The sequence below is a fragment of the Equus przewalskii genome, chromosome 1 (assembly GCF_037783145.1).
Source record: "Equus przewalskii isolate Varuska chromosome 1, EquPr2, whole genome shotgun sequence".
Taxonomy (NCBI): Eukaryota; Metazoa; Chordata; class Mammalia; order Perissodactyla; family Equidae; genus Equus; species Equus przewalskii.
The window spans coordinates 26,688,318-26,701,770 of NC_091831.1; the positions used below are offsets into that span (position 1 = coordinate 26,688,318).

Genomic DNA, 13,453 nt, shown 5'->3' on the forward strand with positions numbered 1-13,453 from the left:
TGGAGCTCAGCAAATGCCCCCAAAGCCCAGGTCACTCCCCAAGCCTCCAGAATTGGAATCTCGGGGAGTCTCCATGAGGCCGACTCCCTTCCCTGTGAACCTGCTCTCCCTTCCTCCACGAGCCCCCTCTTTCCAGCAGGCAGACCTAGCTGGCCAGTTCGCTTTGACCGCAGCCTGGCAATTGGCATTTTTTTTGATCCCCAGGGGAAATGAAAGGTATTTCCTCTGTCTCCAGAGAGATCTGCAGCCAGCCCCTCCTGAGCACTGAACAGACCTCTGGCAGTTAGGGCCTTGTGAGGCTCCTCTGAGGACTGTTAAATGGAAGGGGAGGTGGGGGCCAACAGCAGGCCAGTGGGGGCAGGAGTCAGGAAACAGCCTCATCCTGAGTCTAGCGGGCAGGGCAGGCCCCGGGCTGGTGTAGTCCAGGGCAGGTAAATGGAGGGGGGAGGGGTTGACTTATTGCCAGCGACAGGATTTGAACCCAGTGCTCATGTACTCAGAAGCTCAACCTCTATTCCTGCCATTCCTGGCCTCCCAGTTACCCCTGCAGCATGCTCTGCCCTCACCCCAGCTGAATCCCCAGGTCCCCAGCCTGAGCCTTTAAGGAGAAAAGCGTGTTCAACATTCAGCCGACAGCCAATACTCACCCATCACCTAGGCCAGGCCCAGGGGATGCCGAGGGGAGGAGACGACCCACAGTGTGAGCTGAGGGAGCCTTGGGTCTATGGCGGGACAGCCTTTAATCAACTGTCACGGAAATCTGTAATTACCCTGAGGCCGACAGAAGGGGAGGATGTCGAGGAAGACACGTTGAGGAGGTGACATTTCAGTGACTTAAGGGCTGAGGGGGCATATGCAAGCAATGCAAAGAATTGGGAAGGGAAGGGCTGCAGGGGAGGGGAGCTGGCTCCCAGCGCCAGGCAGGGCCTGGGTTCTAGCGACCACCCTCCAGGGCCTCAGTTTCCCTATTTAGGAAGTGCGGGAGAACCTGCCTCACCCTCCCCCATCCGCTGAGGACCAGGAAGGTGCCTGGGAAAGGGCTCGAGCGGGCCCCCGAGCCCCTCCCGTCGGCCGGCCGGGACGGGGCGGGGCGGGGCGGGGCGGGGCTCGCGCCCGAGGCCGGGCTGGCGGGGCACCCGCGGGCGGCGCGGCGCGCAGTGCGTGCGGCTGCGGTGCGCGCGGCTCGCTGGCCGCTGAGATCACATGAGCGGCGGCGCGGGGGACCCACCACAGCCGGCCCGTGGGCGCCCCGCAGCCGCAGCCCTGCAGCCCTGCAGCCCCGCAGCCTTGTGTCTTCTCCCGGCCCTAACCATGTCTATCTGTTGTTGCTTCTTTTTCAGGGACTATGGCAGTTCCAAAAGGAAATCAGGTAAGGGAGCCTCCGGGCGTTCTTCCCTCCAACCTCCCCTCCAGCATCATGCATGCGCCTCTCCGATCCTGCGGAGGACTTTTCTGGGGGCTTGTCCTTGCTCGCCCGCCCGGTGGTCCTACGGGGCCGGGGTCCTCCCTTCAGTTGCCCCCCTCCCCAGCCCATGCCCTCTAAGCTCTCTGGTACTCACACCTTCTCCTTTTCCCACTGATCCCTCCGTCTCTCCCGGGCTCTCCCCTGTGGGAATGGGGGTGGGTGCATGGAGAGTGTGGGGGTGTCTCGTGAAGGTCCTAAGACCCCGCAACGTTGGCAGCCGGATTCTTCCCTCCTGGGCTGCGGTGCCCACAGCTGGGCACTGCTGTGACTTCTCGTTGCGTCTTTCCTGCGGTGTCGCGGTGCTGAAAGGGTTAATGGAGACGCAGGGTTTTCCCGGTGCGAAGGTGAGAGCCAGGACTGAAAAGGGGGGTCGCACTTGAGTGACTGTGAGTTTTTAACGCCTGCAGCGCAGACCGTCCCCACCACCCCCAGCTCCGGGCGCGTTCTCCTTGCTGCGGGGGTGGGGGCTCTGCGAGATGGCAGCAGAGCTGCGGATGGGAGGGGGCCGACCCGCCCTGGCATTGGCCGGACAGGTGCCAGGGCCCACTCGGAGTTTGCGAACGGGGTGGAGACTGGGAGAGAGGCATGACAAGTCCTCGGACGCTGTGTGCTGGGCGCCGGCTGCTGGGGTCAGAGAAGGGTTCTCTGTGGGTGGCAGAGGCTGGGCTTGAACACGCCTGGATGTGGGCGGGGTGTAGTTAACTGTGGGAGGGTGGGCCCTAGGAGTTAGGACAGTGTGTGTACTGGGATAGGGGAGCGGACTGGAGAGATCTGTGTTGGTATGTGTGTTGTCCGTATTTATGGGGGTGATGAGTTATGGGGGTTGGCAGCCCTCCGGCCAGTGGAGGGGGGGGGGTCTGGCCCTCGGGAATGTGGGAAGCCTATATCAACACATGGTTCACGTGAATGGCTCCTGTGGGGAGATATCTGTGTCCAAGTGCCTTGGGCTGTGGATCAGTAGAGGTGTGTGTGCCCATGTGTGGTGGATGGGAAGTGAATTGGAATGGCTGTAATTGCATAGTGTGTGTTTCTGAGTATGGGTTTGTATGTTTTGTGTGTACAAGTGCTTGCTTATATGTTTATTGGCACGAGGAAACTTGTGTCCTGGTGTATATATCGAGAGGCATGTGTGTATGTGGGGTTATATGTGTGCATGTGGGTCTTCGTAGTTGTGTGCTCTGAGGGTATGTTTACATGTTCAGGTACATAAGTGCTGGGTGTGTGCCAGTGTGCTGGGATGTCTCTGGGTGTGGATTGGAGTCTGTGTTTGTGTGTGTTTGTGTACCTGTTTGGGGCATGTCTGGCTGTGGGATGTGTATGCACATGTGCATGTCACCTGGGCAGGGGGGGTCTCTGGTGTGCTGGCCCACAGGCACAGAGGGGCATTTCCTCCATGAACAGGAGGGTGAGGCTGCATTAAGAACCTGAGGACTTACAGCGTCGCCTGAGCTGTCACTTGCAGTCAGAGCCCCAGGTGGGAGAACTGGGAAGGACAGGCAAACCTGGCATTGTGTTCTGTCACAACCCCTCCCCAAGAAACTCACCCCGGGCCTCAGAGGCTGGTTGAGCCTGGGCTCAGATTCTGGCTCTATGTGACCTTAGGCAGGTTTCATAACCTCTCTGCCTCAGTTTCCTCATTTTCTCTTTAAAACAAAGGTGATGATAGTATCCACCTCATACGTAGAAGATTAAATAGGTTAATGTGGAATGGTCCCAACTATTCAGTCCCATGGAAGTATCAGTGTATCAGCAGCACTGTCATCATTGCATCATTACACTCTGAAGGCATGGACCTGGGGCAAGACCCTTCTCTACTCTGGGCCTCAGTTTCCCCCCTGTAAAGTCAAGAGCTGGACCAGATAACCTCTCAAGCTCCCCTACCCCCCATCTCTGAGGCTCAGGTTCTGTGCTGGCTTCCTAAGCAACGCAGGGCCCCACCCAAGGAAAACCTCCCCCGGTTCCCCAGGCCCGGAAAAGGATGGATGGAGAAATTTAATTTATGTTGGTGTGCTTATGATAATAGCCACTTAGTGTCATGGTTGGAAGTGCCAGCTCTGGAGCCAGACGGCAGGAGTTTAGAGCCTGGCTTTTCTCCTCTGAGACCTTGGGCAGCCCTCTTACCCTCTCTGTGCCTGTTCTCGCTTGTGTAAATTAGGGATAATATTCATATCCATCTTGTAATGGTTAATTATATGTGTCAAGTTGGCTGGGCTATGGTCCCAGATGTTTGGTCAAGCATTATTCTGGATGTTTCTGGAAGGTGTTTTTTGAATGAGATTGCCATTGAAATCAGTGGACTTTGAGTAAAGCAGATTACCTCCCAAAATGAGGGTTGGCCTCATCTGGTCACTTGAAGACCTTCATAGAACGAAGAGTGACCTCCCCTGAGCAAGAGAGAGAATTCTGCCTGCTGACGGCCTTTGGACTTGAACTACAGCTCTTCCCAGGGTCTCCAGCCTGTCAGCCTACCCCATCAGATTTGGGGCTCACCAAGCCCCTGCAATCACGTGAGCCAATTCCTTAAAATCAGTCTCTCTCTGTATATACACACACATCGTGTTCTGTTTCTCTGGAGAACTCAAATACACACCTCATATGGTTATAGTGAAGATTCGATTAGACAAACGAATGTATGTTAGCATGCTCAGAACACTGCCTGCAGCCTGGAAAGTGCCTCAAAAGTGCTAGCTACTATTATTATTTAATGAGCATCTGCTCTGTGCTAGCAACTTTACATGTGTTTCCTCATTTGCTGCTCAGAGCCATGTTGCCTGGTGGCTGGTGGGATCCCCATTTTACAAACGAGAACCTCAGGCTCCAAGACCGTGGCCGCCCACAGTCTGTGGCAAACCAAGAATTTGAGTCTTATCTAGGGCTTCACTGGGCTCGATAGTGAAGCTCATGGAGCTTCCCGGGGCTCTGCAGCCAGGAACATTTGCATGGAGGAAATGGAGGCTGTTCCCTGGTTGTCACTTGTCACATTTTAGTCCTCAAAGCCCAAGCTCCTCCTTGGAGGATCTCTTGGAGGGATTTCTTATTGACACAGAGTCAAAATTTGATGCCAGGCCTGAGGAGGGTGGAGTCAACAGGAAGAAAGCTCTCAGGCAGCTTACAGCCTCATGGAGGAGGCAGGACCAGTGACCTTAAAAACTGGGAGACAGTGTAGCCTCACATTTCTCTCTGCCCCTTCCCACATCTTCCCATCCTGCCCTCCACCCTGTGGCTTGAGCCCAACATCTGGAAGTCATCCTTGACTCCTCCCTTTCTCTTACCTGCCGGCCTGACCTCCGGATCCATCCTCTTCTCCCACCTCCACCATCACACCCTGTTGGAAGCCCCCAGCTTCCGGCCTGCCTGCTTCGGCCTTTGCCCATCCACGATGTTCACACCACAGCTAGAGTGAGCTCTAAAAAATGTGTCAAATAATGTGCTTTTCTATTTAAATGCCCCCAGGGACTTCCCACCCACCCAGAATAAACTCCTTATTCTGGCTTACCAGCCCTGTGTGTTTTGCCTCCTGCCTGCCATCCTGCCCTGGGCTCCTACCCTCTTCTGCCCCTGCCACCCCACATTCCCACTCAGCACCCTCCCCTGCTCAGCCACACTGGTCACCTTCCATTCCTTGTGTTCAAGCTCATTCTCTCCCCACAGCCTTTGCACTTGCTGTTCCCTCTGCCTGGAATGCTGTTCCCTGATCTTTCACGTGGCTGACTCCTTAAGAGTTCTGCTTAATTGTCCCTTCAGAGAAGCTGCCCCCATCCTCCACCTTCTACCTGCCCCCCTCAAATCACCCTGCTTCTTCCTTGCACATCACTGAGCGCACTTTAATTCTCTGGGGGGGGGGGGGTTCTTGTTTATTATCAATGTCCCACCACCTGGAGAGTAAAGCCCTTGGCTGTAGGGCTCGCACCAGGAACAGGGTCCCCTTGTGCCTGTTGAATGGGCAGGTGGATGGAAGGATGCGGGCGTGCAGGAATGAACACTGCAAGCCAGGAAACAGATGGCTGTGGCTCACCTCTGGGATGTTATCTGGGAAGAGGAGGAGTTCTTCTGCTGGGGGCGGGGAGCAGGGGGCTTTGGTGATCAAGAGACAGCACTTGTGCAGTCAGGTCGGCAGGACTGAGCGTCCAGTCAGGGCTTAGCTGGAGAAAGGACCAACGGGAGCTACATATTAAAAGATTTCTTGCAAGGGATTGGCTTATGCGATTGTGGAGGCTGGCTAGGCAAATCGGAAATCCAAGGGCAGGCTGGGGTTGCGGTCCACAGGTGAAATTTCTTCTTCTGTGAAGCCGCAGCTCTGCCCTACAGGCTTTTCAGCTGGTGAGCATGGGCCCCCTCAGAGGATTTGGGATAATCTCATTGAAAGTCAAATAATCATGGACTTCATCACATCTGCAAAATACCTTCCCCAGCATCACCTAGATCAGTGTGTGGTCGAATACCTGAGGATGTAGCCTAGCCAAATCGACGCATAAAACTGGCCAGCACACCTGGAAAGTGGAGTCGTCATCATAGCAGCGACCTGCAGGGAGGTGCAGAGGGTCCAAGGAGACGATGCCGTTGGAGGGTTTTGTGCCGCTTCTGGCAGTAGGAAGGGCCTGTTGCTGTTAGCTGTGACTGGCCTCCCCAAGGTGAGCACTATTTCAGGAGCTCAGAGGGGCTGGAGCAGGCTCCCCAGAGCAGGGGTTTCTCTTCAGCCCTGGAAAGATGGAACGGTGCTCTCGCAGTTCTAAGAGGCTGCCCTTCTCCAGGGCCCACGGCTGGGGAGGTCTGAGTTGCACCACTAGGGGGCGCAGGCAGCCACGGATGCTGCGGTATCATCCTGGTCCTGGGCTTGCTGCCAGGCAGAGGGCGTGATGCTCCGTCCCCCCCAGGCGCCCTGTGCTGTGCTGAGCAGCTCGTTTGTTTAAATGTAAATGAGGTTGCTCAAGAGTGTTGCAAGTTTGTTCTTTCGGGGAAATGTTGATGTTCCTCATGAAATACTGTTTATGTTTTTCCTTGGAAAATTGGTGAGCTCAGCCCGGCTTCCATGTTAGTGGTCATAAAACCTGCATTATTGGATGGAGTTGATGAGATCAACGATACTGTAGTTTCACTGCCGAGAAGCGTGTTGCTTGGAGTTAAGGTGTCAGACAGACAGGGTTTGAACCCCTGCTCTGCCATGTGTTTGCTCTGTGACGGGCATGTCACTTAACCTCTGACCTTCATGCCCCCGTATGGAAAATGGGGGTAAAAAGAGTACTGCCTCCATTAAATGTAAGGATTGAATTAGCAGAGGGCCTAGCACATAGCCAGCTCCCAATATTAGTAGCTGCCATTGTTGTTATTGTAATTATTGATGGGCTCTGAAAGGAGGGGAGACATTGGTCTTACCTTCAGTTGGAGAGTAAAAAGACCCACTTGAAGCATTGATTTCCATTCTCTGAGCCCTGGGCCTGGCCCCAGGGGAGATGGGACCCAGACTCGGCCGTGATGGAGTATTCTGTAGAGTTAAGACCACAGACTCTGGAGCTGGAATGCCTGGTTTCACGTCCCAGCTCTGCCAGCTGTGCGGTCTTGGACGAGTCCTTAACTTCCCTGTGCCTCAGTTTCCTCATCTGTGAAATGGGGGTAATGATAGCACTTCATCAGTTTGTTTGAGACTTGAGTATGAGTTAATATATGAAATAACTTCAGCACCGTGCCTGGCCCAGTCTGCACTCACTAAGGGTCAAGCTCTTTCTCTTCTGAATAGGACCATAGGTGTCCAGCTCTCCCACAGGACAGACCACTGGCTATGGCGTTTGTCCTCCTCCAGGAGCGACTCCCCTCAATCAGGTGGGGGAAGGCGGAGTGTGCATCATCATGTAATTGCCATTAAGCCTCACAACACCCCGGCAAGTGGTCTTGTCCCCAGGAAAGGGACACTTGCCCAAGGTCACCTAGCCAGGTAGACACAGGATTCGAATCTGGTCCTTCTGATCCAAACCTCTTTCCACTGAAGTCTCTTCCCTCCTGGGCCACGGCCCAGGGGATCCACAGGTGGCCAGGACCTGGGCTCTGAAGACCTCTAGCAGGAGGTTCCATAGACTGGGAGGGGGCCTCTCCCAAGACCCCCCCCCCCGCCCCGAGGTGTCTAGAAGAACACACTGGTCACAAGGGATTCTTCATTTGGTAAAGGGTCCCTTTTTGCTGTGTGATTAATATCCCCTTGATTTCTCTTCATGTGATTTGGTTTTTAATAAAGTGGATTTGCTTAAAGCAAAACCCGCCTGGAAGTACTGGCTAGTGTAAACAGTTAGTCTACCCTCCTCCTTTTATAGATGAAGCAACTAAGAGAGGGACTGCCGCCTGCCCAAGCTGAGGGGTGGGCAGAATGCGGTCTCCTGCGCAGCACACTCCCACCAAGCCCTGGAAGGAGGCGGAGGTGTGAGGAGGGCCATCATGAAGCAGAGAGAGCAGGTCTGTGAGGCCTCTCGTGCCCGTCTTCCCCCAAGACGAATGCCCTAGTAGGACCTAGGGCGGAGCCGGGCTCTCTCTGGGCCCCAGGCCTGCCCTGCTCACCAGCCGCAGAGGGAGAGGCACAGAGACAAAGCAGCGGCCTTCACTCTCCTCCCGAGTGCGGGGTCCCTGAGGCTTTCATTTCTCTTAGATGGTTGCTGGTCCCTGGCCCCATGGAGCTCACAGCTCAGCTGAGAAAGCAAGATGTTGTGAGGGCTTCATTAGTGAATACAAGACAGGATGGGTTGTGATCCACCAAGCTGTGGGTGTCAAACAGAAGGGAGTGGGGCTAGCCAAGGCTGGAGATGTGTCTTGGAGGATGCGAGAGATTGAGGTGAGCAGAGGGCTGGGCAGATGCCCCTGGCAGGAGAGCCGGGCACAGGCAAGGACTTGGCTGGTATGAGTTTGAGAAGTTTGAAGGAAGGAGTAAAGAGAGGGCCAGGGAAGGGGAGGGCAGGAGATGAGTCTGGAAAGGAAGACTTGGAGAGTATGTCAGCAAGACTTTTCAAAGCAATTTCCAAGGCTTTCTGTCTGCCCGAGCCACCCATCCTCAGTGGGAAAGGCCCAGGCTGTGTATTGAACATGGCCAAGATATTCCTGGCACCCTCCAGCGGCCCATTCCAAAAGCAAATGCGTCTCGTGAAGGCATCGCCTTCTGGCACATCTCACCCATCCTGGTGTTTTTAAACAGTTTTTATTTTCATGGCTCTGGGTCCTCTGCCTGATGTCACCCCTGGAGTTCAAAGCCAACTAATTGGGAATGAAAGGGGGCTGATTGATTTGGCAGCTCCACGGCCAGCCCATGTGGCAGTGATGCGATGGAGAAAGTGAATGTGCTGCTCACGTGTGCGTCTGTGCCATGACTCCCCCGCCAGAGACAGTGAGGACTCACGAAGCAGGGGTGGGGGAGGGGAGAGCCCCCCCCAATCCTGGAATCACATCTCTCACTCCTAGCCAGCTGGTAGTCTTGAGTCCCTCCGCCCTGCTAGCTTAGCTTCTTTCTGCCCCCTCGCTCCTATCACCTAGCTTCTCCTGCTAGGAGAATAGGAAGATGGTCTGAAAGGGAAGAGCATGTGCAAAGGCCCGAGGTGTGCTTCAGAATCCTGAGCCTGCCTGTTGAAGTACAGATTCCCAGGCCCTGCCCAGACCTGCTGAATCAGCATCTCTGGAGGGTGATGCCCAGGAATTGGCATTATTGACAGGCTCCCCGGGGATTCTCAGATGAAGCCAGGGTTGAACTTGGGATGATTCATCCATGTGGGTTGATGGCGGTGTTCAGGGTAGACAGGCAGTGAGGTGACAGAAGGACTGGAGCCCCCATGACGGACTTCAACTAGATGGGGCTTCTCCTGGAAGATGGATTCAGTTGTCTTCCAAGTTGGGGGCTGGGCCAACATGGGACAGGGGGACCAGTCAGAGGACAGGATTCCAAGTCTCTTGTCCCTTGAACACTGGCCCAGCATTCGGAGCCTGGGAGAATGGCTATCTAAGGGGCCTGCCCAGCCGCTGACCTCGCTTCTGGCCTTATTAGGAGGCAGCGACAAGACTCCGTCTGCCTTATATTTCCACAAGGTTTTCTTCTTGGGGGAGGAAATACCCACATTGTGGTCCAGCAAAGAAATCCCTCCCACCATGGCCCTCAGCCAGAAAATAACTTGTTCTTCACTTCGGCTTTTTGGTTTATGGACATGTGACAGAAGAGGAAACATTTCCAGTAACAATGAAGCCAATGGAAAACCAAGATCTGGGGAAAATGTGCATTACTTATTGTTTTAGCACCTTTTTCTGATCTAAAGTTACTTTGTTTAGAAACAGAAATGTGGCGTGTGTAACTTACTTGTCTCGTGGCATCATTGATGAGTTTTGAAATATGATGGCAAGGAAAAAATTTCCAAAGTTTCAGTAAAACTTAGAAGTTTGCAGGGAAAAATTAGTGGTTGTTTTCCCCTGACTCTTTGTGCTTTGTCCCCTGGATCTTGTCGTTGCCACGTGTGACCCAAGCAGCTGGTACGAAGACGTATTTTGCTAGTATTACACCTGGAGTCTTGTACCAGGAAAACTGGGCCCCCGTCAGAAAGTCCCTTTCTTCCTTGTGCTCAGAAGGAGGAGCTTCCGCCTCTCTGGTCTTCTGGCTAATGGGTGCGTGCTGTAGAAGGCCCCCGCACGCGTCCAGGGGCTGCCTCTCCCCGTTATCCAGGGTCTCCCCAGCTCAGCACTGGACCACCTTCGGTTCCCTGAGTGTTGGATCAGGGTCCGGGTTGGGAGCATAACTGTTCCCGGCAGGAGGGCGAGGTCCTCATAAAGCTGTGATGACAGGCTCGTGACAAGAGGCCAGACTAAGACTGTCTTTGTACGTTGGCAACAGCCCCCCGGGGAAACCTTGCAAACATGCAGACTTTATCACGTTGTCCCAGATCTTTCAGGGTGGGCCCAGTTCTTCTCCTGGTCTGCCAGCTCCCTGCCATCCGCTGCCCCTCCTTGGAGCCTAGTGGCTCCAAGACCTCCATCAGTTCTCATTGCATTTGATCCCAGGGTTCTGATGAAGAGGGCCCTTCCCCCAGCTTCTTCACAACCTTAGTTGTTCTTTCTGCTTTAAGCACATGGCTCAGTCGACGCTAGTTGCAGCTCTCTGCGAGGAGGGGAACCCTTGAGGGCTGAATTGATGGGCAGCAAGTTTCTGAATGGACGCTGTGCTAGACTTGCCTTCTAGGACTCGATGGCTCCTGCCAGACCTGTAGCTGGCTGCCCTGGCCCTGGCCATCCATGGCTGTCTTGTAGATTGGTCCAATGAATGGACCTCCTCGTGCCAGGCCCTGCGGTGGAAGCCCAGGGACCCAGATGGATACCATGAGGTCCTTGTCCTCAGGACCCTCAGTGGGAGGAGGAGGTAGGAAAGTGAGCAGCGGTTATGACATAGTGGGGGTGGGGCAGAGTGAGAGGGGGCCTCGTGGGAGGCACAGCCCAGCCTGGGGGTGCCGGACGAGGCCTTCCACTCCTGGTGGCTGAGGCTTTTCAGTGAGTCAGCCAGAGGAGAGGGAGAGCAGCCACGGAGGACGTCTGGTCGGCCTCTGCATTAGCTGTCTGAGGGTGCCACATCTTGGGAACTGGGCTGAGGCACTGAGTACCTCCTGGGTGCGTTTCAGAGAGATTGTTGCAGATGGCCACTCCTTCGCTAAAGTTCTTGAAGCTTAAAAAGTTCTAACGGTAGCATTAACACATGTGCCTGGGTTGGAGACGACTTGCCCCAGAGGCCACCTCTGGCCCTTTCCTTATCATCAGGAGGACTCTGGCTTCTGGCAGTCTCCTGGGGGACACGAGTGCTTGCCTGTGAAAGGACGACATGAACCCTGACTCCGTACGGTTCCAGGGCCATGGTCCTCCTAGCCAGGGCCTGGCATGAAGAGCTGCTCGTTAAATAGCTGACTGACAGCCTGGTCTGTTAGGGGAGGACTCTCCAGGCAGAGGCTGATGATTTACTAGAACTGACAGGACAGAGAAAGAGCAGCCCTTTCAAATCACACGTGAAGACCAGGGGGACCCAGAGAAGTGATCCCACCTTCCCACACTTGTGCGGTGAGCCAGGACAGGGCCCTCTGAGCACTGGTCTCCTTCCTGGCTTCCCCCCAGGGTGGAAGCTCAGCATTAGCCAGAGACCCTGCGCTGTGGTGCCAAAGGGTTAACTCTGTGCTCCCTCGAGAGCTCACACGCTCCTGACCCTCCCCTGGCCTCCAGGCCCTCCCAGCTGCGGCTTTCTGGGCATTGCTCGGTCACGTGAGAGCCAGATGTGGGGATTTCCCAAGCAGTGGTGTGTGTGTGTGTGTGTGTGTGCGTGCGCGTGTGCGTGCGTGCAGTGCATGCACGCTCGCGCACGCGCACACACACACTTACACTGCTCTGTTTACGTGGCATCTGAGAGCTCAGGGGATTGGTCCAGACCCATGCAGAGCAGGGGAGGGATGGGCGTGAAGAGAGGCCCAGGGGCTCCCAGCACACACCATGGAGGGCTTCTCTGAGCCCTGCTCCCACCAGACGTGGTAGATAAGCCAGTTGTTCTTGCTCAGATTCCCATTTCCTGCAACATCCATCTTGCCATAGACCATATTGGTTATGGATAAATTTTTTAAAAATTCTCTTTGAAGGCTTTACAGCAGATGCTGCAAGCCAGCAGCCTTCCAGGGTTGGCCTACCGGGCTCGGGGGCCCTGCCCATGAGCCACTCTGCCCGGCACAAGCTAGGCTCAGGGTCTTTCCTCGGCTGTGTGTGGCTCCAGAGGCAAAACCTGGACTAGACAGAGTGCAGGGCCCTGGGTGCCAAGGAGACACAGTGGGGTAAGCTGGGCCTCAGTTTCCCCATGAAATCCTTGGGACTGAGTGCAATGAGTGTGCATCCTTCCATCAGCCACTGAGGATTTCTTGGGCACCACCTACTGTGCTTGGGGGCTATGAGGATGCTGACAGGGTTAAGACCCTGAAGGGTCAGATCTGATTGGAGGGGCTCAGAACAGATTTTGAGTAAGTACCTACCATGCGCCAGACACTTGCTGAGACTACGGCACCAACCAGACATTCCGGGGCCAGTTGACACTGTCAGTGAACAGTACAGAGATCCTGCCCAGAGCAAGATGAGAGAGGCCGGCAAACCTTGACGAGTGGGTTATCCACAACCTCAGTTTAAGAGTGAACTCTGCCCCTAGCCCCTGCCCCCTCAGCCCCACCCCCATCCTGCTCCAGTCGATGGCAGTGTCCAGCCAGACGTCAGCTGAAGCATTTGAGCCCTGCCTGCCCCAAAGGCAGGGTCCAATTACAGATGTGAGGCCTCCCGACTCAGCCCTGCTGCATCTCCCGCCATGGGCCACCCACCCAGGGCCCAGACTGCTGTGCCTGGCCTCAGCTTGCCCTCCAGTCGGGTCAGCCTTATGGAGTAAGGATGCACTCGAGTGGCAGCCCTGACAGTGCCAGGCAGGTGGATGAGGGAGCCACGCTGACTCCCCCAAATCTACTTGACTTCTGATGCAGACAGGGTCACTTGGGAAAGTGTCTGTGATCATAAATATTTGTGCCCCTGACTTGTGGGGACAGATGGTAGGGAGTGAGTTGGTCATGGCCGGGGGCCCCCAGCTGTGCATGTGGTAGATACTCATTAAATAGTTGGTGGTTGATTCACTGATAATCTGATAGCAAGAGTCTCGTCTGGAGAAAACAAAGCATTGCACTTTTTGTGGGCCGGGGATGGGAACGTCGGTCCTGAGCCCATTGCTGTGGACTCCCTCCCCTGCTTGTGCTCTGTGGAGACTGAGCCAGGGAGGAAGATGGGCTGCGGGGTAGGGGCTGCAGACCCAGCGGCTGCTCACTTCATCCTGCTTCACTGGCCCCTGTTTCTCCTGCAGCCTCATCCTCACGTGTACCGGCTTTGGCTGGGGGAGCTGGTGGGTGGGGGAATTGGAGGGGGGATATCCCAGTAAGTGGGGGAGGACCACCAAGGCAGACCACCCCAGGGAGCAGGGTGGCT

General features: G+C 55.3%; 1 protein-coding gene across 7 annotated transcripts in view; it reads left to right on the forward strand.

The window, feature by feature from the left end:
* Window positions 1-13,453, forward strand: part of SH3PXD2A (SH3 and PX domains 2A) — a 246,485-nt gene that overhangs the window by 155,530 nt on the left and 77,502 nt on the right. For all 7 annotated transcript variants that reach the window (XM_070633632.1, XM_070556688.1, XM_070556678.1 and 4 more), the window contains one exon: window positions 1,341-1,369. In XM_070633632.1, the coding sequence (XP_070489733.1) occupies window positions 1,341-1,369 (29 nt within the window). The remainder of the gene's footprint in view (window positions 1-1,340; window positions 1,370-13,453) is intronic.